Source organism: Mustelus asterias, chromosome 15 (assembly GCF_964213995.1).
Source record: "Mustelus asterias chromosome 15, sMusAst1.hap1.1, whole genome shotgun sequence".
Classification (NCBI taxonomy): domain Eukaryota; kingdom Metazoa; phylum Chordata; class Chondrichthyes; order Carcharhiniformes; family Triakidae; genus Mustelus; species Mustelus asterias.
Window position 1 is genome coordinate 68,172,861 of NC_135815.1, and position 26,257 is coordinate 68,199,117.

The 26,257-nt window shown below is 43.0% G+C and overlaps 1 protein-coding gene across 2 annotated transcripts in view; it reads right to left on the reverse strand.

Annotated features, from left to right (window-relative positions):
- Positions 1–22,206: 22,206 nt before the first annotated feature.
- Positions 22,207–26,257, reverse strand: part of LOC144504552 (cobalamin binding intrinsic factor-like) — a 51,215-nt gene continuing 47,164 nt past the window's right edge. For both annotated transcript variants that reach the window (XM_078230046.1, XM_078230045.1), the window contains exons 7-8: positions 24,966–25,149; positions 22,207–23,132 (exon numbers count right to left, since the gene is read on the reverse strand). In XM_078230046.1, the coding sequence (XP_078086172.1) occupies positions 23,104–23,132; positions 24,966–25,149 (213 nt within the window). In that variant the 3' untranslated portion in view covers positions 22,207–23,103. The remainder of the gene's footprint in view (positions 23,133–24,965; positions 25,150–26,257) is intronic.

Consider the following 26,257-nt stretch of genomic DNA (forward strand, 5'->3'; position numbering starts at 1 on the left):
TGCTTAGCACCCGCGTCACCATCTGCCGCGCTGCCATTCTGGTAAGGAAGGATCTCAGGGCGGGTAAAAAACAACAAAATATCAATCCCAGAATGATTATTGTTGCTATTGCTACAGCTCCAGCTTTGGCAAACCACGCCCCCCATCTTCCTAATATTCTGTCCAGCCAACTCCATACCTCATGCCCAAACCCAGCATTTTCTTTCACTTCTTTCTTAAGATTTCTTAACTTATTCATGGCTTGTGTAAATGACCCCTCTGGATTAGTGTTATTAGGGATAAATGTGCAGCACTGATCCCCAAACATAACACACACCCCTCCTTTCTCTGCCAGGAGCCAATCTAACGCCTGTCGATTTTGCCACGCCATTTTGCTGGTCGCATCCAACTGCTCTCCTAAGGCCTCCAGGGCATCATTCGTATAATTAATAAACCTCTGCTGATTATAATAGATGTAATTGATCCACTCAGTATTCTTGCTGGGTGTGATCCAAACAAAGAGGGATTCAAACCCTGCAGCTATTTCGTTCCTAGCTTTGAACTCATTCGGGATGCCGCGAGGCTGTCCGATTGCGTCCAATTTTATCGTAGGGTCAGGGGTATATGCCCTCTTAATTCTTTGTGATTTAATTTTTCTTTCCACCGGTAGTATCACAGTGCTCTGGGCAAGCATAACTCGAGCACATAGTCCTTTCCAATTCTGTGGTAATTTTGCCAATAGCCCTTTCTCCGGGCCACAAAGCCACCAGAGATCGGCCAGTTGATTTTCTTGATAGTCTAACACATAAGGAGGGGGTGCCCATCCCTCTCCTGAGAGGATCAGATTAAGAGCATCGGTTATATTCCAAATCCTTTCACACTCTCCTGTGTAATTTCCCACACTACTTCCTGTGCTACTTTCCCTCCAATAGCAATCTCGGATTTGTAAGTTGGGCTCTACACTCCATTCCTTTGGGACCGCGTCCACTGCCGTTTTTGGCCACTTTGGACATCTGTGGGTCAAGCTGTAGATGCCCTTTTTTACCCCAGCAAACAGGATGCAGTGGTATTGACACAACGGCGACTCACCTTTACAAAGGTTATCACATGCGGATCCGGAACAGTCTATCTTCTCATACGAGTAGTTCCGATTCCCTATCATATGATACCGTATATGTGTGGTATATGGACGGCAATTTTCCTTTCTCCAGCTTTGTTTCCTGGTTCTACAGTCTCCTGATCCCCATGGTATATCAGTTACTTGGGTGTTAGGTTTCTCTGATGCACATACTACACACTCTTTCCCATCACTGTTTTTCTGACCTGTATACTCAGCCCATTTCCACCATTTGTTTTTCTGCGCTTTCTCCCAAATAGTATTTGTGCTCACTAATCGTTCACGTTTTATTCGTCTTAATACTCTATCTTCCTGATTTTGCACCCTTATGTCTTCTGTATCCCATTCTCCTTTTCTATGGGTCACGGAAGTTCCTAAGGGAAATATTTTCCAACTCCCAGGTGGGGAATGGGGCCCCTTCCCTGTCCTCACCTCCCTCGGCACCTTGACTAATAGGCTCAGGCTGGGCATTTGTATCATCAGCCAGCTCATGTACAGAACTACTTTCATCATCCTCTATTCTTTTTGTTCTTCCTTGGCTCTGTTCCTCCTCCCCACGATTCTCCCCGTGTATTTCTATCTCTTCCTCGCTATCACCTCTATCCACTCTGTGTACTTCTTCAATTTCCCTTCTCTCCCCTACCCCTGGTACTGTTCTGGTACAATGGTTCAAGTGATACCACAGTGTACTGCCTTCTACTTGCAACGCCGTGGGAGACACTTTGGTGACTTCAAACGGTCCTTCTCGTCTCGGTTCGTTCCAACGTCTCCGGAACTTTCTGATGTATACTCGATCTCCAGGCTTGATCTGATGTTCTGTTACCGGATTCTCCTCCTCCTTGGCTTTTTCCTGTTCAAATATAGTTCTATGTATAACAGTTAATTGTTGTATATATTCTTTTGTGCTTTGATCTAAACATTCTAGCGTAGGACCTCCTGATCCCCTGATCTTAGGTACCGGCATTACTCTTCCTGTCATCATTTCATGTGGGCTCAAATGTGTGATTCTGTTTTCCTGACTCCTGTATTGCATTAGAGCCAATGGCAGAGCATCTATCCAGTTTTTCCCTGTTTCATTGCAAATTTTGCTTATTTTAGCCTTAAGGGTCCCGTTTGCTCTCTCCACCATTCCTTGGGATTGAGGGTGATATACGCATCCAAACTTCTGCTTTACTCGGAGTGCCGAGAGTGTCTCTCTCAGTGCCCTTCCTATAAAAGCAGATCCATTGTCTGAACTTAATTGCGTGGGTATGCCAAATCTTGGGATAATTTCTTTTGACAGGAAGTTAATCACCGTTCCAGATCCTTGATCTTTGGATGGCGTTGCTTCTATCCATCTGCTGAATCTATCAATAATCACTAGCATGTATCTTTTCCCTCTTACCACCTTTCCCATATCCACATAGTCCATGCATAGATGTTTAAATGGTCCTTCAGGAATGGGTATATGCCCTATTGGGGCAGTAATGCCCTTCCTGATGTTATTCTGAGCACACACCTCACACTGACTCAGTATGTAGTCAATCGAGTTTTGCAGGTATGGTGACCAGAATCCTTCCTTCTTGATCTTTCTAGCCACTTCTCCTCTTGCACAGTGGTCCACTCCATGCGCTTCGCTAATTAGTACGGTTAGTAATGATGTGGGTGCTATGACTAATCCCTCCCCATTTCTCCATATCCTGTCTTGTTGTCCCTGTAGTGCTCCTCTATCTTTCCACATTGCCTTTTCAGCTACAGAGGTTTCCTCCTGTAACTGTGCTACATCTTCTAATGTGATATGAGGTTCGATATCCCCCGTACCTGGCCCTGGGTGCGGCCTTGCTATTTCTACTGGGGCTATCGTAGCCTCAATGCATCCTGACGCTTCTTTAGCTGCCTTGTCGGCTTTGGTGTTTCCCTGTGTGATGCTGTCTGCTCCCTTTTTATGCGCCTGACACTTAATTATGGCTAATTCCCTTGGACCCATCATGGCCCTTATTAAAGCCCTGATTTGACCTTCGTGTTGTATTGGTCCTCCTCCGCTTTTCATAAATCCCCTTTGCTTCCATATTGCCCCGAACAGATGGCAGACCCCGTGGGCATAGGCCGAATCAGTATAAATTTCCAATGCTTCCCCGTTTGCTAGCTCACATGCTCTGGTCAATGCTTTCAGTTCTGCCAGTTGGGCTGAACAGGGCTGTTCACATTTCTCTGCTTCTATGACTTCAAGTGTTTCCCCTTTCTGTTCAACTATGGCATAGCCTGCGTGGTTTCCTAAGTGATCCCTGTAACATGAGCCATCTACATACAGTATCCTTTTCCCTTCTGTCACTAGTCCCTCTGCTCTTAAATCTTTTCTCAGTTTCATAAATGTTTTTGCTTCTCTTAAGCATTCATGTTCTTCTCCTTCATGAGGTAATGGCATGTAATCAGCTGGATTTACTCTGTTGCACTTTATAATCGTGATATCTGGAAATGTGGTTAGCATTCGATAATGATGGATCCTAGCAGGTGTCAGCACAAATTTTCCTTGCTCAATCAATTCAGCTACCTTATGGTATACATGTATGTTTATCGGATATCCAATTGTGACCGTGGCTGCCTTTTCGTACGCCCACCAAGCTGCTGCCAGGCCTTGATAGCACGGAGGGTATCCCATTGCTACGTCGTCTAGCTTGGTACTGTAATATGCTACAGCCTGCCTTCGTCTACCCTTGCAATTTTCCTGCATTAACATTGCTGTAGCAAATCCGGCTTCTCTGTTACTCACAAATAAGTCAAAGGGCTTGTCATAGGTCGGTAAAGCCAAGGCTGGTGCCTGTGCCATTTCTCTTTTCACGTTTTCAAATGCGTCTGAAGCATCTTTATCCCATTTTAGTTTGGCTTTTAATTCGTCACACCCTGCCTCCTTCATTATCTTTCGTAGTGCCTGCGTTTTTTCGGCATAGCTTTCCACCCATTCTGAACTGAATCCTGTCATTCCCAAAAATGTCATCATTTGTCCCACCGTCTGTGGTTTCGGAACTTTTAGTACTGCTTCTATTTGCTGTGAAGCTATCTCCTTCTGTCCTGCTGATATTTCTCTTCCCAAGTATTCTACCTTTTTCTGGCACAGCTGCAGCTTTTTCCTGGAAACTTTATGGCCCCCTTCTGCTAGTCTTTCCAATAGTTTTAAACTATCCTTCCTGCACTGTTCTTGTGTTCCTGTGCATAATAATAAATCATCCACATATTGTATCAGTGTTCCTTCCAACTGTATTCCTTCTAAATCTGCTCTCAACACCTGATTGAATACATGTGGGGAATGTTTAAATCCTTGGGGCATCCTATTGTATGTGTATTGTTTCCCCTCGTACGTAAATGCAAAGAGATACTGACTTTCTTGAGCTAGTGGCACACTAAAAAATGCCGAACATAGGTCTATTACAGTAAACCATCTACTTTCAGGTGGTATATTTGTCATCAAGGTATAAGGGTTTGGAACCTCTGCTGGCATATCTTCCACTACCTCATTAATTGCCCTTAGGTCATGCACCAATCTCCATTTTTCTCCGTCCGCCTTTTTCACTGGTAGTAGCGGTGTATTACACCTGCTCCGGGTTTCTTTTAATACCCCTGCTTCTATCAATCCCTTAATCGTCCCTCTAATTCCTTCAATTGCTTCTGTCTTGATTGGGTACTGCGGCCTATACGGCCCCTGGCATCCTATCTTTAATCTGACTTCAACTGGATTAGCGTTTTTGACCCTCCCTACATCCGTGTCCTGTCTGGACCACAACTCCTGCGGGAGGGAGTTCAAATCCTGCTCTAACCTCTCTCTCCACTCCAGTTCCTGTTTCTCAATTTGCACTCCTATTGTTATCTGCTTTGGTTTCCCAAGCATTTTAACATCCAAAATTATTTTCGTCATTTGTCCATTGCTGGACGTCCAAATATCTACATTGTCTGTCTGGACAAATTCTAAATCTTGTGCTCTCAACACCATTGGTCCTAGGTCTTTTGATCTGTATCCCGGATTCACTTTCAATGTGACATGTGGCTCCGCCCCAGATACAGAGAACCATTTGTTAACCCATTCATTCCTAACAATTGTGAGGGCTACTCCCTCTAGTCCGATTAAAATACTTCCTGACTTTATTTCCTGTTCTCGTCCTGCCTCCCTTTCCCATTTCTCCTGTATCTCAGGTTCCTGCCCTTCATCAAATATCATTGTACTGTGTAATTCTGTTCTTGGCCATTTGGCTTGTGGAACCCAAGTGTTTATAAGCTTTCCCCAAACTTCCCATATCTGTTTTTTAACTTGTTCCTCTATATCTCCCAACCAATATACATTAACCCCTTCCTTTCCTGGTATTTCAAGTGGATACATTCCCATCAAATCAATTCCTTGTTCAGTGCATTCTAATTTCAGTCCTAAACCTAGGATTGCATCCCTTCCCAATAGATTTAAAGGAGTTTTATCACATACTAAAATAGGTACATGGGTTGTCTTATTTCCAATGGTAACAGGCACCGGCGTCGTCATTCGAGCTAATGTTACTTTCCCCGAGAACCCCACAGTTTTTACAAACTGGTTTGACAATGGTAAGTGATCCGCATATTTCGTTTGCATGCACGTACATGTGGCGCCGGTGTCTATCATCATGGGGACCTCGATCCCTCCTACTCTAACGTTAACTATAGGTTCCTGCTCTGCAGTTTCTGTTATCTGTACGTACTGTCCTACCATTTCGGGGTTCTCTGGGCCTCCCTATGGGGAATTCTGATGGTTTACCGGCTCTTGAAACATCGGGATGCTGTTTGGCGATCCTTGGATCAGTTGTTGGCCTGTCTGCTGCTGGTTTTCTCCCTGTCTGGGGAAATTCCGCGGGCAATTCCTTTTTATGTGCCCTGCCTCCCCGCACCCCCAACACACACCTGAAGGGCCAGGCAGTGGTCCCTGTCTCGGAGTCTGATGATTAACCTGTCCCTGTCCTCTCTGATTCTGATAGGGTGACCTACCACCTCCCTGTCCTTTCCCATTTCTATTCCAGTCAGTCTGACTTTGCAGGGCGTATGGGTTTTGATAATTTAGGCCATAGGCTCCTGGGTTCATGGACAGTGGGAAGGCAGAAATGTTATAGGTTATGACGGGCTGGCCTCCATCTCCGCTCCCCCCTTTGATTAGTGCAGGTATTTCCTCTGGCTTTTGCTCCACCATCATCGGTGCTATTTTTCTGGGTGCGAGATCCTCTTTTGCCTTTAGCTTATCCTTGCTTTTGATCTCCTCCAACTGTGCCTGAAGGAGTTTACGTTGTACCTCCTTCAGCTGTTTGTCTGCATTCTTTTCATCTTTGCGATGTCTCTCTACTGCATGGGCAACATAATCCACAAACTCTCGGTAATTTTTTGAGTCCAAGCCCACCACTTCCTCCAGCCTTGTCTTAGCTGGGGCTGGCAAGCCCTCTAGGATTGCAGCCCGGAACATGGAGTTGGTCAGTGGGTCTATTAAAATGTCCCTCTCCGTGTCCCTTCTCCACCTTCGTCATCTGTTCTATGTCATATTCTCCCTCAAAATTCATTTTGCCTGATATAACTGGGTACAGTCCCGTGGAGCTCTGTTTCTCTAAGTATGGGGATGGGGCTACGTTTGGATCTTCCAATTTTGCTTTTTCCTCAAGTTGTACTGGCATCTGCATTCTACCTCCCCTCCATACCCCTCTTCTCTCTTTCCCTTCTTGTTGGAATAGGGCTAATATCTCTAACTCCTTTTCTCGCTTCTCCCTTCTTTTGCTCGATTTATCCTTAATCTTATAGTTCTTTATCATTCCCTTCTGGTCCTCACACCTCTCTATGGACCATGTGCCTTCCTCCGGCCACTGTGTATTGGTCTTATTTGTTCTTTTGGCCCATTTTTTAGAGACGTGTTCTATATCTCCCCTAAGGACTGGGAACTTATCCCCTAATATCTCCACTGGTGTCTTAACTTGGTGCGCCATTACTCGTCTTTTTGGATCACTGTCGCAATTTTTGTCACTTAGTCTGTCAGAGTTAGGTATCACAGTGATTATTACTTGCTGTATTGTTTTTCCGTGCTCAGTCCCCTGTTTACCTTTCCTTTGGATTTCTTTTGCCACTATCTGTAATTCTAACCGGGGTCCTGATATCCACTTCCCCGTAGTCCCCTGTCCCGGCACTATTTTCCTCTCCCGGGCCAGAGGGTAGTAGGTTTTCACTTGCTCGTCTATGTGTATAAGAATCCTGTATCGGTCAGATCCCTTTATTAATTTCTCTAGGGTTTCCAATTTTATTTCGTCTATCCAATTCCTATCGACTACTCTTTCCCATTTTACATACGGCCACTCATTCTTTATCTCCTCTAAGTTAATTATGTGTGTAATCTTTTTCCAATCCAGTGTTGCTTCCGTTTTTGTTATTATTCAAAGATTAGTTATTTTCAATCTTGTCACCAGGCAGTTTTGTCAGGGTAATCTTTCCAAGTTGTTAGTTATTACCCTACCTATGTTCCGACTCTCCTCTTATTTCTGTTCTCCACGCTGTTACCTCAGACCAGTTTGTTCAAATTGGTCTTTTACTTCCTCTATTCTAGCTGCTACTCCCCTTTCCTGTGCTTAAAATCCACTCCTGTGCTTTTGACTACTGTATTAGGTCAGAGAGCGATCTCTCACTGATCTCTCTCCCTCTCGGTTGACGTCCCTTACCCGAGGTCCTGGGTAGGTTTGGACTGGCAGGTTTTCCCACACTTACTCTCTTCTGGGCAAGTCGTGACCTGAAAAACCCGCTCCAAACCGCTTGACTTAACCTAATTGCATTACTTTAGCTTTCGGCCTTTTTCCCGTCTCACTTTTTACCCATTCACAGACAATACAGTATTCGCAGCGCGCTTTTGCATGCAAAAATTCTGCTCTTCAGATCAGACTCAGTCTCTCAAAAATTTTTACACAATTTGGTTTTACCTGTGCAGGATATCTTTTTGGGTTGGGGAGATCCAGGACCAGCAGAGAGCCGGGTGCGCCGGGCCTCGAGAAAACCCCTTTCTGACAACAAGGATTTACATGCATGCAAGTCTGCTTACCTTGTTGACAGAAGGCCGGCTGGGGACTTCTCGGTTCCGGTCGGACCACCGTCTCCGCTACTCCTTCCAGATGCTTTTCTGGGCGATCTCTCACGAACCCTGCTAAGCAGCGCCAATTTTGTCGTGGTTCCCCAGGACGACAATTTATTCACATCAATTAAAACAGAGAGTCTGAGCAGCGATCTTTCAAGCAAAAGACTTTATTTCTCAGCACAAGAGACAAAGCCGGGAGCGTCCGGAACACTCCAAAGAGCCCTTGGGCTTACACTCTTTTATGTACATTTCAGCCTCATATCTCAAGATCCTCCTCTCCCTTTTACAGCCTGTCCTTGGTTGTTATCTTACCCTACAGCCCTATCTTTCTTTGGCCACCATTAGTTTTAGTTGACCCTTTATCTGTTTTCTTTGCAATTGGTCGCTCCCTGTTATATCTCGTTGTCTCTTAAACCATGGTGGTTATAACTCTTGCTCTTATCTGAACTTTTCTGTTTGTACAATAATCGTGGTTTTGTAGACTAAGGCCGAATGTGTTTAGAAGAAAAGACATTCTCTCTGCTGATTTATGGTCCACTATTAAGTTGAACCACCGAGCAGTCTTCCTTGTTTTCTTAAGTGACTATTGTCTGCTTTCCTTAATTAGTGATTGCTATATTACTTCTCTAGTTCCTCCACTTTGACTATATCGACTACACTTGATTATATTAGGTCACACGAAGTTATTTTAGGTTATATACCCATCTCACTACTCACCTAAATCTGCTATATCATTTTACTAAAACCTGTGAATCTGAATTTCATACCTAGCTCATACAATATCTAATACAATTTCCCTTACATTGGGAGCCTGGTTCAGTAAAAGTTCAATTTCTCCAAATGTCGCATTCACTACTGCCGTGGTTCCCCGTGGACGGCAAGAAGAATTCATCAATCAGAATAGAGTCTGAGTCTTGATCTTCCAGGCAGCAAGGCTTTATTAGCTAGTACATTTCAATAAAGCCGGGATTCCCAGGCAAATCCAAAAAACCAGTGCTCTGACTGTCCTTTTTATCCACATTTAGCTTCATTCTTATCTTACAGTCAAGGTTTTTTTGTTGCAGACCCCAAGGCCACTTTTCGTTAGCCACCATGATTTACTAGACCTACGTTATCTGCCTTCTTTCTGTTTTTTCACTAATGAATGTGCTATGATATCACTGTGGTTACATCCTGCCTTCTTATCTGAAGTTTATTGTCTAATCTATGCCAAGTCTTTTTTCCCGTTGTCTGACTTTCTCACGTTTATTTAAGAAATTACTTTCAGCTTCTATGTTCATTTATGCGAGTATCCATGTGTATGCTTAATAAGATATGTGATATATATGAGAACTTCTTAAGTAGTGATTATCTCTTCTATGTTAATTATTATCTCCTACTTGTCCTAATAATTATTCCTTCCAATATATGTTGTCTTAATGATTATTCCTTACATATCCCCTCTTTGAGACATCATTGTCTCACTAAACTATTTCTTGATATATTTTCCCAATATATGTCTTAGTTATGTTTGGTTTCACGAAATGTGGAGGAGCTTAAGTGTAGGATCAATATCCCTTTTTGTTTATTAATAGCCTAATTGCGAACTGCTCCTCCAGATTTCCTTTACCTGATAGTTCATTAAAATACATTTTTGCATTAATACATTTCATACACTTTGTACTAACACATCTCTCCCTTCTTGATTTTGCTTGATCATTTAAGTATTCCCCTCTATGCGTATGGTATCTCGGGTCATATTATCTCCTCTTATTTTCAAACTATTGATAATGGTACATGCTGTCCATTGCCCTGTTAATTACACATCGACATAAGCATCCTGCTAACGCTATCCCTACTATTATAAGCAGCAGTAACATAAATGATTTAAAAATCCAATCAAACATCCCATTTCCTACCCATCCTAACCATCCAGGTGGGTTATAATCATGGAATTCGTGACCTATCTTTTGGAGTTGGTCTGCTTGTGCCTCGATATGCTTTGCAAGGTTAGTTATATTCTCAGATTTATCTGGTATGTAAGTACAGCATTCTTGTTAAATTATGGCACATGTTCCTCCCTGCGAGGCCAATAGATAGTCCAAAGCCAGTCTATTTTGCAGGGCTACTGTGCAGACTGCCAAGGCTTGCCCTGTTTATCGAGCTTCAGCTGCAGTGATATTAGCCAGTTGTTCCAGGGCTGTGGCCATCAGAATTAACTCGTTTGCCGTTCTTCCTGTCCCATGTAATGGAAAGGCCATCATAAAGAACCAGTCAGTCTTACTGATTGTTCGTTTTGCTCGCGAAGGGTAGCTTCGTAGGGAAGGCATGTGGTGCATATAGGGCACTACATATCCCAGATAACAGGAGCCTGTCCAGTTCGTAGGAAGCCAGGGATATGCCTTTGTACCGCATATAAAGTAAGTTCCATTGTAGGCCGTAAAGTTATCAGCCAACGTCATCCAAGGTTGTACAGCTTTTCCTTCCCACACGTTGCTTGATGTGATGTTGCATATTTCAGTCCAGTCTATTTTGAACATACCAGCTGTACTTAAATCTTTCACAGGTGGTTGCCATTCTACAGTTTGCTGACATTTACTTTCTCCAACTCTTGCTCCATCCACATTTTTCTTTAAACAGAAGGATCCTGGTCCATTTGATTTTAGGACCGTCGGTACAGGTGGGAACTGGGAATGGTCGTAGGTTGGTTGGTACCATGTAGCAAACCTGGTCATTCTATACCCAGCTGACTCCCACATTGTCATGTTTCCTCCTTCCCCTGTCTTATTTTGTAAAGGGGAGAGACTGGAGTGGTAGGCCTTCTTGGGAATGGCTTGGGACATGAGTGCAGACCCAACATTTGCTTATGTTCAATCTTTCTGCATACATATATGACATATATAGCTAAGTATTTATATGCGATCTGTCTTCTTCCTGTTCATTTTTACTCTTGCCACCCCCCATACTAAGTACTAGTATTATCCCCATCCATCCTACCCCTACTTTTCCCATGCTATCACAAGGAGGGAGAGTACAATTTATCACAGTTTACACAATTCTTTTCCCGCGCTTAGTCGCCGCTACTACTATTTAGTTTATACAGTCTTTCAGCTTCAATTTCAGTGATTTCTCTTGTTTGGTCAGTTCAGTTGATAGCTCAGTTTCCTGGGTCGAATTCGGTGAACCATGAACTTGAGCGGTAGAGTTTGTGTCAACAGTCCTTGTTCCTGAGGAAGGAAAATACTGATCACTGGTCTACAAATCAAATTTCCATCTTCTTTTAACGCATTGAAACAGATCTTCCCCTCTTTTGCAGTCTTTAGTGCTACATCGCAAAACAAGGAGCGTCAGTCTCAATCAAAGTTATCATGAGTCTATTCGGTGGGGGTAATTCAACTTGACCCCATTCCTGGACTTCTTGTTCGGGGATTTGTTCATTCTCCATTCACACTACCATTTGTCGCATCATTAGTCTGGTAATAAAAGATCTCAAAGCAGGCAGTAAACAACAAAAGATTAGTCCAATTATGATTATTACTACTACCATTATAACCCCTGCCTTTGCAAACCATGCTCCCCATTGTCCGAATACATTATCAAGCCAATTCCAAATATTATGGCCAAATCTTTTGGGCCCATCATAGCTTGTATTAAGGCTTTTATTTGACTTTCATGCTGTATTGGTCCCCCACTACTTTTCATAAAGCCTCTCTGTTTCCAGATTGATCCAAACAGATGACACACTCCATGTGCATAAGCCGAATCTGTATACACTTCTACTGCCTCCCCTTTTGCTAATTCACATGCTCTGGTTAGTGCCTTAAGTTCTGCTAGTTGGGCCGAACAGGGCTGTTCACATTTTTCTGCTTCTATAACTTCAAGTCCTCCTGGTCTTTGTTCAACTATGGCATAGCCTGCGTGGTTTCCCAAGTGATCCCTGTAACATGAGCCATCTACATACAGTGTCCTCTTCTCTTCTGTCACTAGTCCCTCTGCTCTTAAGTCTTCTCTCAGTTTCATAAATGTTTTTGCTTCTCTTAAGCATTCATGTTCTTCTCCTTCATGAGGTAATGGCATGTAATCAGCTGGATTTACTCTGTTGCACTTTATTATCGTGATATCTGGGAATGTGGTTAGCATTCGATAATGATGGATCCTAGCAGCTGTCAGCACAAATTTTCCTTGCTCAATCAATTCAGCTACTTTGTGGTGTACATGTATGTTTATTAAATATCCCATTGTGATGGTAGCTGCTTTTTCGTAAGCCCACCAAGCAGCTGCCAAACCCTGATAACATGGAGGGTACCCCAGGGCCACATCATCTAACTTGGTGCTATAATAAGCTATTGCTTGTTTCTTTCTTCCTTTACAGCTGTCCTGCATTAACACAGCAGTTGCGAATCCTGTTTCCCTGTTGCTAACAAAAAGGTCAAAGGGTTTATCATACGAAGGCAGCATCAGTGCTGGTGCTTGCACCATCTCTTGTTTCACGTTATCAAATGCTTCTGAGGCCTCCCTGTCCCATATCAAGATCGCTTTTAACTCCTCACATCCGGCCTCTTTCATTATTTTCCTTAACGCTTGTGTTTTTTCTGCATAGTTTTCTATCCATTCTGAACTAAATCCTGTCATTCCTAAGAATGTCATCATCTGTCTCACTGTCTGTGGTTTTGGGATTTTCAATACTGCTTCTATCTGCTGGTGAGCTATTCTTTTTTGTCCAACAGTTATTTCCCTTCCAAGGTATTCTACTTTTCTTTGACAGAACTGTAATTTCTTTCTTGACACTTTATGTCCTCCTTTCGCCAGCTTTCCCAGCAGTTTTAAACTCTCTTCCCTACACTGTTCCTTTGTTTCTGTACACAACAACAAGTCATCCACATATTGTATCAGTGTTCCTTCTAGTTGTATCCCTGCCAAATCTGCTCTCAACACTTGGTTGAATACATGTGGGGAGTGTTTGAATCCTTGTGGCATTCTATTGTATGTGTACTGCTTTCCCTCGTACTTGAAAGCAAATAAGTACTGACTCGCTTGTGCCAAGGGCACACTGAAAAATGCTGAGCATAAGTCTATTACTGTAAACCATCTGCTTTCAGACGGTATGTTAGTCAATAAGGTGTAGGGGTTAGGGACTTCTACTGGCATATTTTCAACTACTTCATTAACTGCTCTCAGGTCGTGTACTAACCTCCACTTTTCCCCATCTGCCTTTTTAACTGGTAATAAGGGTGTGTTACATTTACTTCGGGTTTCTCTTAACACCCCTGCGTCTACTAATCCTCTGATTGTTTCTCTTATGCCTTTTACTGCTTCTGCCTTGATTGGATATTGTGGTTTATAAGGTCCTTGACATCCTGGCTTCAATTTTACTTCGACTGGGGTAGCTGTTTTAACTTTGCCTACATCTGTGTCGTTCTTTGACCACAATTCCTCAGGGAGAGAATCTAAATCTTTTTCTAACTTTGCTCTCCATTCTTGCTCTACTTCTTTATCTTTTAACTCTATTTTTACCTCTTTTGGTCTTCCAGTCATCCTTGCATTAACAGATATTTTCATCATTTGTCCGTCAGTCGACATCCAAATATTCTCATTGTTTGCTTTAATAAATTCCAGTTCCTGTGCCCTAAACGTCATAAGTCCCAAATCCTTTGGTCTGTAATCAGGATTCACCTTTAGCGTAACATGTGGTTCTGTCTCAGGCACTGAGAACCATTTTCTGACCCATTCATTCTTTCTAATTGTGAGGGCTGCTCCCTCTGGTCCGATTAAAATGCTGTCTGAATTTATTTCCTGTTCTTGTCCTGCCTCTTTATTCCACTTCTCCTGTATCTCTGACTGTTGCATTTTATCAAAAATCATTGTGCTATGTAGTTCAGTTTTTGGCCATTCGGCGTCTGGAATCTGTGCCTCTACAAATGTCCCCCAAATTTCCCATACCTGCTTTTTAATTTGTTCTTCTATGTCTCCTAGCCAATATACATTGGCCCACTCTTCTCCCCTTACCCTAATTACGTACATGCCCGTCAGATTAATTCCTTGAGTTGTACACTCTAATTTTAACCCTAACCCTAAGATTGCATCCCAGCCTAACAAATTCAGTGGCGTTTTATTGCATACTAACACAGGCACATGAGTGGTTTTGTTTCCAACGGTGATAGGCACCGGCATCGTCATTTGAGTCAATACTGCTTTCCCCGAGAACCCCATAGTTTTTACAAACTGACCTGACAATGGTAGGTGTCCTGCATATTTTTCTTGTATGCACGTACAAGTAGCTCCTGTATCTATCATCATGGGGATCTCAACCCCCCCTATTCTAACATTGATTATAGGTTCTTGATTTGCTGTGTCCGTTATTTGTACATACTGGCCTACCATTTCGGGGTTCTCTGGGCCTCCCTATAGGAAACTCTGGTGATTTACTGGCCCCTGACTCATTGGGCAATCACTGGTTGGCACTTGCATCATTTGCTGACTCACTTGTTGTTGACCTCCTTGTCTATAGCTGTTTTGGGGACAATTCCTTTTTATGTGTCCTTTTTCCCCACATCCCCAGCATACCTCTGGAGGGCCAGGTGGTCCTCCCTGCCTGGGGCCTTGATTATATCCTTGGTTTTGTCCCCTCTGGTTCTGATAGGGTGCTTTTCCCTGTCCCTGTCTTTTTCCGTTTCAATTATTCTGATTTTGAGGTAGATATGTGGTCTGATAATTTGGATTGTATCCCCCTTGGTTCATGGGCATCGGGAAACCAGAGATGTTATAGGTTATAATAGGCTGACATCCCTCTCCCCCCCTCTCTGGTGTTGGGTTGGGGGTTTCTTCAGTAATCACTTCAGTTATTATGGGTGCCATTTTCTTGGGGGTGGGGTCCTCTTTTGACTTTTGTTTAGCTTTTATTTCTTCTAACTGCGCCTGCAGGAGCTTACGGTGTACTTCTTTTAATTGTTTATCTGCATTCTTCTCCTCTTTACGGTGTCTCTCTACTGCGTGGATAACATAGTCCAGAAATTCCCTGTAAGTTTTTGATTCCAGGCCTACTACTTCATCCAATCTGGACTTAGCTGAAGCCGGTAGGCCTTCCAAGATGGCTGCTCGGAACATGGCATTAGTTAGGGGGTCTGTCAGGATGTCTCTTTCCGTGTCCCTTCTCCACCTTTTTAACTGATTTTCAACATATGTTGCAGCATTTTCCTCCTCTCCCAGTGGGTCTCCTTTTAGTGATTTCAGATCTACACGGTTAGGGTACAATCCCCTTAGTGCTCGCCAAATTAGTGGGCGGTATTCATCTATGAGCACTCCATCCACACTTGGATCGAGTGCTGCAGTAGGAATTCCAGCAAGTCTCATGACTTCAGCCATTTGATTCATTCCCAGTACTTTTGTTAGGAGAGCTTTGATATCTCCTAGGGCCATTCTTTTTCCTACCATTCCTGCCTCCAGCTGTCCAATCCACCTCCCAGCCCCATCCATGATATTTGGTAATTCACTAATTAAATTGGGTAGGTCCTGTCCTGCCCACGGAATGTATTGTGTCCTATTTCCTTTTACAACTACGGGGAATGCTTTTGGGTCTTCCCATTCTATTTCTCCAAACTTGGTAGGTGGTCTCCTTCTTCGATTTGACTTTCTTAACTTTCTTAACTTTCTTACCTTTTCTTCGTCCTCCTCACTCAAACTGGTGGAGTCTTTCTCGTCCAATTCTTCACATATAAGTTTCATCGGGGGTACCCATTGTATCCCTGTCTTGCTTCCTTTTCTTCCTGCACTTCCCTTGCTATATTTACATTTTTCATCCCATTCTTCCTTACCCTCCTCCTCTTCACACCTTGCCTCACTGTCCACTGCCTCCTCACCTTTTTTACTCTGTTCTTCCTCCATTTTTCTATTTGCCCATTTTAACACCCTTACCCGAACCAACTCTTCCTCTAACTCTTGCCTCATACGGCGTATGTTATCCAGTTCTCCTTCCACTTTAGCACCTTCTTCTTCCCTTTTTACCTTTCTTTCCACCTCCTGCTTTGCCCATTGTTCGCGGGTCATGTCCCTTTCTTCATATTCCCCCTCAAAATTCACTGTCCCCTTTATTACTGGATACAGCCCAGCAAAATCTTGGTTTTCCTTATAAGGGGGCGGGGCTATATGTGGGTCTTTCAATTTTTCCTTTTCCTGAATCTGAACTGGCATTTGCATTTTCCATATGCGCTTTTTCTCTTTTCCTTCCTTTTCAAATAATGTTAGTATCTCCAATTCTTTTCTTCTTTTCTGATTTCTCTTTTGTGATTTATCCCTTAGTTTATAGTTCTTTACCAGTCCTTTCTGATCCTCACATCTTTCTGTACACCAGGTGCCTCCCTCTGGCCACTGTGTGTTTAATTTACTTGTTCTTTTGGTCCATTTTTGGGAGGCATGGGCTATGTCTCCTTTCAGGGCCGGGTACTTTTCTCCCAGAATTTCCACCGGTGTCTTAATTTGATATGGCATGTTCTGTTTCTTTGCACTGCCTTGCGGCTTAATATTTTCTGATATGTTGGTATTTGGCACTATTGTTATTTTTATGCGATATACTGTTTTCCCTTTTTCTGTCCTTGGACTATCTTCCCACTGCACTTCCCTGACTGACACCTGTATTTCCAACCGAGGTCTCAGTATTTGCTTCCCTGTTCTTCCCTCTCCTGGTGATAATCCTTTTTCTTCTGCTAGTGGATAATATGCCTCCACTTGCTCACTGATTTCCAACAGAGCCTTACTTGGTCTGATTTCTTCTATTAATTCTGTCAATGTTTCTTCTACTGCTTCACTCGTCTAATTTTTGTATATTATTTCGTCCCAATTTACGTATGGCCACTCCTTATTCACTTCCTCCAAATTAACTACTTCAGTTATTCTTCTTAGCAGGGCATTTCTCTCACCCTCATACCACTCCCTAAAACCTCCTCTAACTATTTTTACTAGATCTTCTCTAAAAAATGTGTGTTAACACCACTACTTAAGAAATCTATTACTGCAATATTCCTACGTGATTCATCACTGTCGTGATCCTGCTTTGCACTCCACATTTACCAACAGCTGCTTACACCGCTATTCCAGATCAACCTTTTCAGGCTTCTCCTTGTAGCCCCTTTACTTTATTTCACTACCTATCCCCTCTCTTCTTCCGGCGATCAACGTAGGTCCTTAATTACTATATCAGGTAGGAAACCAATCTCTCCTAGATCTCTCCTTCCTCTCGGCTGACGTCTCTCTCTCCGAGGTCCTGGGTAGGTTTGGACTGGCAGGCTTGCCTACACTTACTCTCCTTGGGCAAGTCGTAACCTGGAAGCCCGCTCCAAACCGCTCGACTAACCTAATTGCATCAATTAGCGTTCGGTTTTTGTAGCGTCTCACTTTTTACCCATTCGTGGACAATACAGTACATAAAACTAAAGCGTGCTTTTTACATGCAAAATTTGCCCTTCCGATCAGACTCAGTCTCTCAATATTTTACACAATTTTAACTTTACCAATGCAGGTTATCTTTTGGGCAGGTGAGATCCAGGACCAGTGGAGAACCGGGTGCGCCAGGCCTCGAAAACCCCTTTCTGACAACAAGGATTTACATGCATGCAAGTCTGCTTACCTTGTTGACAGAAGGCCGGCTGGGGACTTCTCGGTTCCGGTCGGACCACCGTCTCCCTCGATCCCTCCGGGGTTGAGTCACCGGACGACCTCAACTCTGCCCTGCTCGCAAGCGCCAAATTTTGCCGTGGTTCCCCGTGGACGGCAAGAAGAATTCATCAATCAGAATAGAGTCTGAGTCTTGATCTTCCAGGCAGCAAGGCTTTATTAGCTAGTACATTTCAATAAAGCCGGGATTCCCAGGCAAATCCAAAAAACCAGTGCTCTGACTGTCCTTTTTATCCACATTTAGCTTCATTCTTATCTTACAGTCAAGGTTTTTTTGTTGCAGACCCCAAGGCCACTTTTCGTTAGCCACCATGATTTACTAGACCTACGTTATCTGCCTTCTTTCTGTTTTTTCACTAATGAATGTGCTATGATATCACTGTGGTTACATCCTGCCTTCTTATCTGAAGTTTATTGTCTAATCTATGCCAAGTCTTTTTTCCCGTTGTCTGACTTTCTCATGTTTATTTAAGAAATTACTTTCAGCTTCTATGTTCATTTATGCGAGTATCCATGTGTATGCTTAATAAGATATGTGATATATATGAGAACTTCTTAAGTAGTGATTATCTCTTCTATGTTAATTATTATCTCCTACTTGTCCTAATAATTATTCCTTCCAATATATGTTGTCTTAATGATTATTCCTTACACTACCTGGTTGCTTTGACAGACCTATTGGTCATGCTAACTGACTGACATCAAAGCAGATTCCTATTTGTTATGTGCTGAGTATAATATTCACTTCACTTAACGCTTTGAACTTACAGACTGTTATCATACAGAACTGAATATTGGGCAAGGTATGTAACAATGTGATATCACCCATTTAGCAAGACTGCCCATGACCATTTTTTTATCTGCTTGGCAAGCTTAACAAGCTTCCTGTCACGTTTTATTCCTGGATGGAAACCAACCCGAGGAAAGTTTTTACTCAGGCCGGTGCCTGATGTTTAGACAGCAATTGCAGCCTCACAAATTTAGAACATAGAACATAGAAAGCCACAGCACAAACAGGCCCTTCGGCCCACAGATTGCGCCGATCACATCCCCACCTCTAGGCCTATCTATAGCCCTCAATCCCATTAAATCCCATGTACTCATCCAGAAGTCTCTTAAAAGACCCCAACGAGTTTGCCTCCACCACCACCGACGTCAGCCGATTCCACTCACCCACCACCCTCTGAGTGAAAAACTTACCCCTGACATCTCCTCTGTACCTACCCCCCAGCACCTTAAACCTGTGTCCTCTCGTAGCAACCATTTCAGCCCTTGGAAATAGCCTCTGAGAGTCTACCCTATCCAGACCTCTCAACATCTTGTAAACCTCTATCAGGTCACCTCTCATCCTTCGTCTCTCCAGGGAGAAGAGACCAAACTCCCTCAACCTATCCTCATAAGGCATGCCCCCCAATCCAGGCAACATCCTTGTAAATCTCCTCTGCACCCTTTCAATGGCTTCAACATCTTTCCTGTAATGAGGTGACCAGAACTGCGCGCAGTACTCCAAGTGGGGTCTAACCAGGGTCCTATAAAGCTGCAGCATTATCTCCCGACTCCTAAACTCAATCCCTCGATTAATGAAGGCCAGTACGCCTTCTTGACCGCATCCTCCACCTGCGAGGCCGATTTAAGAGTCCTATGGACCCGGACCCCAAGGTCCTTCTGATCCTCTACACTGCTAAGAATGGTACCCTTCATATTATATTGCTGCTTCATCCCATTGGATCTGCCAAAATGGATCACCACACACTTATCCGGGTTGAAGTCCATCTGCCACTTCTCCGCCCAGTCTTGCATTCTATCTATGTCTCGCTGCAACTTCTGACATCCCTCCAAACTATCCACAACACCACCTACCTTGGTGTCGTCAGCAAACTTACCAACCCATCCCTCCACTTCCTCATCCAGGTCATTTATGAAAATGACAAACAGCAAGGGTCCCAGAACAGATCCCTGGGGCACTCCACTGGTCACTGACCGCCATGCAGAGAAAGACCCCTCCACAGCCACTCTCTGCCTTCTGCAGGCAAGCCAGTTCTGGATCCACAAGGCAACAGCCCCTTGGATCCCATGCCCTCTCACTTTCTCAAGAAGTCTTGCATGGGGGACCTTATCGAACGCCTTGCTGAAGTCCATATAGACCACATCCACCGCTCTTCCTTCGTCAATGTGTTTGGTCACATTTTCAAAGAACTCAACCAGGCTCGTAAGGCACGACCTGCCCTTGACAAAGCCGTGCTGACTACTTTTGATCATACTAAACTTCTCTAGATGATCATAAATCCTGTCTCTCAGGATCCTCTCCATCAACTTACCAACCACTGAGGTTAGACTCACCGGTCGGTAATTTCCCGGGCTGTCCCTGTTCCCTTTCTTGAATATAGGGACCACATCTGCAATCCTCCAATCCTCCGGAACCTCTCCCGTCTCCATCGACGATGCAAAGATCATCGCCAAAGGCTCCGCAATCTCCTCCCTCGCCTCCCACAGTAACCTGGGGTACATCCCATCCGGTCCCGGCGACTTACCAACCTTGATGCCATTCAATAGTTCCAACACATCCTCTTTCTTTATGTCCACATGCTCGATCCTTTCTGTCCACCGCAAACCAGCAGTACAACCACCCAGATCCCTTTCCACCGTGAATACCGAGGTAAAGTATTCATTAAGCAGCTCCGCCATTTCTAACGGTTCCGCACAAACTTTTCCCCCTTCACCTTTTAAGGGTCCTATGCCTTCACATCTCATCCTTTTACTCTTGACATATTTGTAGAAAGCCTTGGGGTTCTCCTTAATCTTACCCGCCAAGGCCTTCTCATGACCCCTTCTCGCTCTCCTAATTTCCTTCTTAAGCTCCTTCCTACATCCCGTATATTCCTCTAAATCCTTAACACCTCCTAGCTCTCTGAACCTTCTGTACGCCTCTCTTTTCTTATTCACCAGGTTCATCACAACCTTCGTGCACCACGGTTCCCATACCCTACCAACACCCCCCTGTCTCATCGGAACGTTGTCATGCAGAGCTCCAGACAAACATTCCTTGAAAATCCTCCACTTTCCTTCGGTACTTTTCCCCAAGAATGCCTCCTTCCAATTTACCCGTCTAATTTCCTCCCTGATGACACTGTATTTCCCTTTACTCCAGAGAAACACTTTCCTAGCCTGCCTGATCCTATCTCTTTCCAATGCTATCGTGAAGGAGATAGAATTATGATCGCTATCCCCAAGATGCTCACCCACCGAGAGATCCTCCACCTGTCCAGGTTCATTAGCCAGCACCAGATCAAGTACAGCCTCTCCTCTAGTAGGCTTATCCACATACTGTGTCAGGAAACTCTCCTGGACACACCTAACAAACTCCTCTCCATCCAAACCCCTAGCCCTAGGGATATTCCAATCTATGTTTGGGAAATTAAAATCTCCCATCACGACAACTCTGTTATTCCTACATCTCTCCAGGATCTGTTTCCCCATCTGCTCCTCAACATCTCTGTTACTATTGGGCGGCCTATAGAAAACACCCAGCAACGTTACCGACCCCTTCCTGTTCCTAACCTCCACCCACAGAGACTCCGTCGTCAATCCCTCCACGGCGTCCACCTTCTCTACAGCCGTGACACTATCCCTGATCAACAGTGCCACTCCCCCCCCTCTCTTGCCTCCCTCCCTGTCCTTCCTGAAACATCTAAAACCCGGCACCTGAAGCACCCAGTCCTGTCCCTGAGACATCCAAGTCTCCGTAATGGCCACCACATCACAATTCGAAGCAGCAATCCACGCTCTAAGCTCATCCACTTTATTCACTACACTCCTGGCATTAAAATAGACACATCTCAGACCTTCAGCCTGAGCACTTCCCTTCTCCATCACTCGTCTAACCTCCCTCTTACCCTGTTTACATTCCTTATCTATTTGCGAGCTAACCTCCTCACTCTCAGTCCCCTCATTTCGATTCCCTCCCCCCAACCTTTCTAGTTTAAAGTCTCTCCAGTAGCCTTAGCCAACCTTCCCGCCAGGATATTGGTCCCCCTGGGATTCAAGTGCCACCCGTCTTTTTAAATTAAATCTACACCAACAAAAGTTGAGAATTATCTGAAGGGCTTTACAAAGGGAACGAAACAGGGAATGAACCAATGAGCCTTGACCAAAAATTGCTGGTTTGAATTTAAGTAAAGGCTTGACATTTAACTGCTCCCTAGTGCATTCTCCATGGCAATGTATTTACAAATCAGAGTTCACTTGCCAATCAATCAGCACTTTTGCGATATCAATTGTTGTTCCCTTTACAATTGGTATTCTGTATGCTGTGGTGTGACATAGAATTACATCGAATATACAACATAAAAATAGGCCATATTCATGCTGTGTTTATGCTCCATAAAGATTATTTATTAACGTAACAGAAAGGAAAAACACATGACAAGAAAGAGTAATATACATGCTGATGCCTAAGTATATTAATAACTAAATACACCGTTTTATCTGAAATTACCTCTTGTTTTCAAAATAAACTCACTTTCCCTGAACTCACTGAGACACCAGTTTTCCCAAACAATATCCAATTTAGTCAAATCCAGCTAATAGTTACCACACAATACAGCTTAGATGACCAAGTCTGGGCAAACGTCTTTTCTTGGTTGAGCGAAGGCACAAAACTGCGTCTTTTGGAGAATATCTGCAATCTGCCATGGGTCTAAATGTGAGATGGAACAGGTCTCTGTCTGACTGTTGGATAGAAAACTGGCACTTCCCCAATGAGGATGCTAGGAGTTATATTGTTCAGTTTCTTTGATATTCCACACTGTGGATTCGGCTGTCTACATTTCTCAAACTCCTTGCCTTTAGAAGTTGTCATTTGTATAGCCCCATTGATCTTTGGTAGACAGTTTTTCTGATATGGCAATTCACACCTCAATTTCTCCAGACGCCTGCTAATCTTGTTATTGGACAAATTACATCTCATTATTTCTCTAGACGTCAGCTAATCTTATTACTTGTTCGTTACTTTGTTTTCATTTTAAATTTAACTGTTAATCTCAGTAGCTCCCCAAATTCCTAACCATCACTGCAGAGGCTCTTCAATACTTAAATTAATAGTGAAGTTACTGCAAATCAAGACAGAGATTTAATAACATATAGAAGAGATTTTGTGATCCTGGCCTGTAAAGCATTTTTCCAAGGAAGTATTTAATTGGATTAGAAAGCACAATTACACATTTCGGCAAGATGGTGATAGCGTTGATCAGTTTTCCATCTCCTGGGCTATGTCCATTTAGCCTTTATTTTCCTGAGGCAGATTATCTGAGAGAGGAAAAAAATATTGTTTTCAATTCATAATTTATATGTTAATAGGCACCCAGTATGTCAGGCACTAGGTAATGAAAACTTAATTAACTGCATTGAGTTATTTTAAAGCATAATCACTATCTACCATGGAAAAAAGAAAGAAAAGAAAGATTTTCATTTATAAAGCAGCTTTAAAGCTCTAAGGACATCTCAAAACACTTTACAATTTCTGAAGTACTTTTAAAGTATAGTCACTATTGCAATGTAGGAAATATAGTAACCAATTTTCACACAGCTAACTCCCAAAAGCAGCAATGAGATAATAAATAGATCACATGTTTTTGGTGCTGGTTGAGGAATGAGTCCTGTCCTTCATTAAAATAGTGACATGGCATTTGTTATATCCACCACTGAGGGATGTTTCTTCCAAAAGACAGCACCTCCAATAGCACAGCACTACATTGAAATATCACTTCAGATTTTATGTTCAAGGGGGACTATGAACCCAGAACCTTCTGACTCAGATGTGAGAGCACTGACACCTAGGTTCTTTTTCTTTTTTGCATTCATGGGATGTGACCATCATTTCAACCACAGTGCCTTTAGGAAGGGAATTCTAAATATTTGACCCAATGACAGTGAAGTAACGGTGATATAGTTCCAAATCAGGATGATGTGTGGCTTGGAGGGGAATTAATTTGAAGGAGTAATGTGGTAAAGGAGAGCTGTAGACATGCTGCACTTGAATTTGCAGAAGGCAAATTTGATAAGGCAATTGTTGCAGACCCTTCTGCACTGTAGGGATTCTATAATTCCCCATGACAGTCATCAAGCTAATTGTCTTATAGTTTCCTGTTTTTTGACTCCCTTCCAACTTGAATTTGAGGGTTATTTTGCTCTTTTCCAGTCTGATGGCACCAAGCAGGCAACTTAGCTGTCTTGTTTTTTTGCCATGATGTGGAGATGCCGGTGTTGGACTGGGGTAAACACAGTAAGAAGTCTCACAACACCAGGTTAAAGTCCAACAGGTTTATTTGGTGGCACAAGCCGCTAGCTTTCGGAGTGCTGCTCCGGAGCAGCGCTCCGAAAGCTAGTGGTTTGTTTTTTTGCTGCAGAGAACTGTGTCAATCCCCCTCATGATACTGTCCCAACTACCACTACATTCCCATTTGTTCCCCTCATGCATGAACTGCTTCCTTTACCAAGGTGCTACGACCAGTTTGCTCATCCACACTGCAGACCTTCCGTCCACATAAGGTGTGAGCACCTAAACCTGTTTGAAATTTGCAAAGTCTGTGGACCACCACTTGGTCCCTTTACCTGCCTCATTCACAGTCACATCCTGCTGCCACTCACTGCTGACCAAAAGAGATGCCCCTTTGCTGGGACTTCTTAATGCCAAATTCAGTCAAATGGAGGTCAAGAGCAGTCACTTGCACCTTGCCTCTTAAATGCAACTCTTTTGTCCATTTTTGAACAAGGCTGTAAAACGATCTGGAGCCAAGTGGCCCAGGAGGACCCCAAACTGAGCATTAGTCAGCAGGTTATTGTTGAATAAATACCACTTAATAGTACCGTCCATAATGTCTTATCATATTTCTTGGGGTTTTTTTGTGCACAAGACAAATCTGGGCAATTTTCAACATTGTCAGATTGTCAGAGCTCTACTGGAGCAGTTTTGGCTAAGGGCATGACTAATTCTGAAATATAAGTATTCAGTGCTACAGCAGGGGTGCTATGAGCCACATGGATTTTGCTGTGTCCATTGTCTTCAGCCGTTTCTGAATTTCTGAAAATCATTTTAATAACTGCTTTCTGTACTTTTAAGTTATGATTTTGCAAACTCACCGTGATCAGATGTACAATCAAGGCTTTGGACATCCAGATACGTGCGGCCTTCCAAAGCTGGTATGACATGGGAAATTCTCTGCACACTGTCAAATGTTCCTTTAGGAATTTCACTGATCAATCTTTCCAAATAATTTGAACATTTGAATTGCAGAAATGTCAATTCCGGGTTTGCAATCAAAGCCTGAAATATAAAACAAACAACACTGAAAATAATAAACCGTCGTAACGTTGAAATATGATAAGACATTCAAAATAATTCAGTAAGTCAAAGACCCGAAGTGAATGAATTTGACAGGGGATAAAATTCCCACAGTCTTTAAACAGAACTGGGTTCGGGTGAGCTACAGTTACCAATTGCATCAACAGGTTACAAATAGTGGCAACAACCTCCAGATATGGAGGCTATCTACAAAATAAGCAGATCACCATGGATGATTTTAAGGTGTTATCTTTTATTGCCCGCGATCATTTATTTTGTATGTGATATGTGTGCATTTCTTAACATCACTCTCTTGCCCCACCACAAAATTATGTACAAATAAAGACACAAACAATACAAATAATACTTATAAAAACTTAATGGATCTCAGTCTGTTTTGATGCAAGCTGTTATTTCATAGTTGTATTTTTATGTTGTTGGAAATGAAGGCTTTGTAACTGCAGAGATGTCTCAGCAGTTATGCTGGCTCCTTCAGTTGACCTGCCAGAGATTGGTTTCACAAGTAAGCTTGAAGATGGAACCAGATAAGTGGGAGAGAGGATTTTGCCTTTATGGAATGGTAGGTTTTGCCTAGGAGATTACAGCAGTTTGATAGCTGTGCTTGTTGGCTCTTCATTCCCAGATTTGATGAAGTTCTGTGTTGGAGTCCTATCTGGGAGATCTGACTTAGTTTGGAGCAGTTTGCAATGTCTTAACAGGAGTAAAGATGGCCATTGTATCATGTGATCCTGTACAAATGCCAAGTCATCTTTCAAATAAGACATTGCATTTATTTAAATTAGCATGCTGACATCTTTTTCATTTGTGGTTTTAGCTTTTGTTCTGGGTGAGGAAAATTTACATTCTTACAATGAGATGATAAAGAATTTTGTTTTCTCCTGGACAAGGCCACAACGAGCCATAATTAAATTCAAGATTGTCTGTACCCTGCTGAAAGATAAACATATTCTAATCCACAAATCTGTCTGGTAGCTTGAAGCCATTTGACATTCAGTCTTTTTCAAATCAGTTCAATGTTTTTAAATGCACCCTTCAAATATGGTTTTTAAAAATTTGTAATCCTCATGCC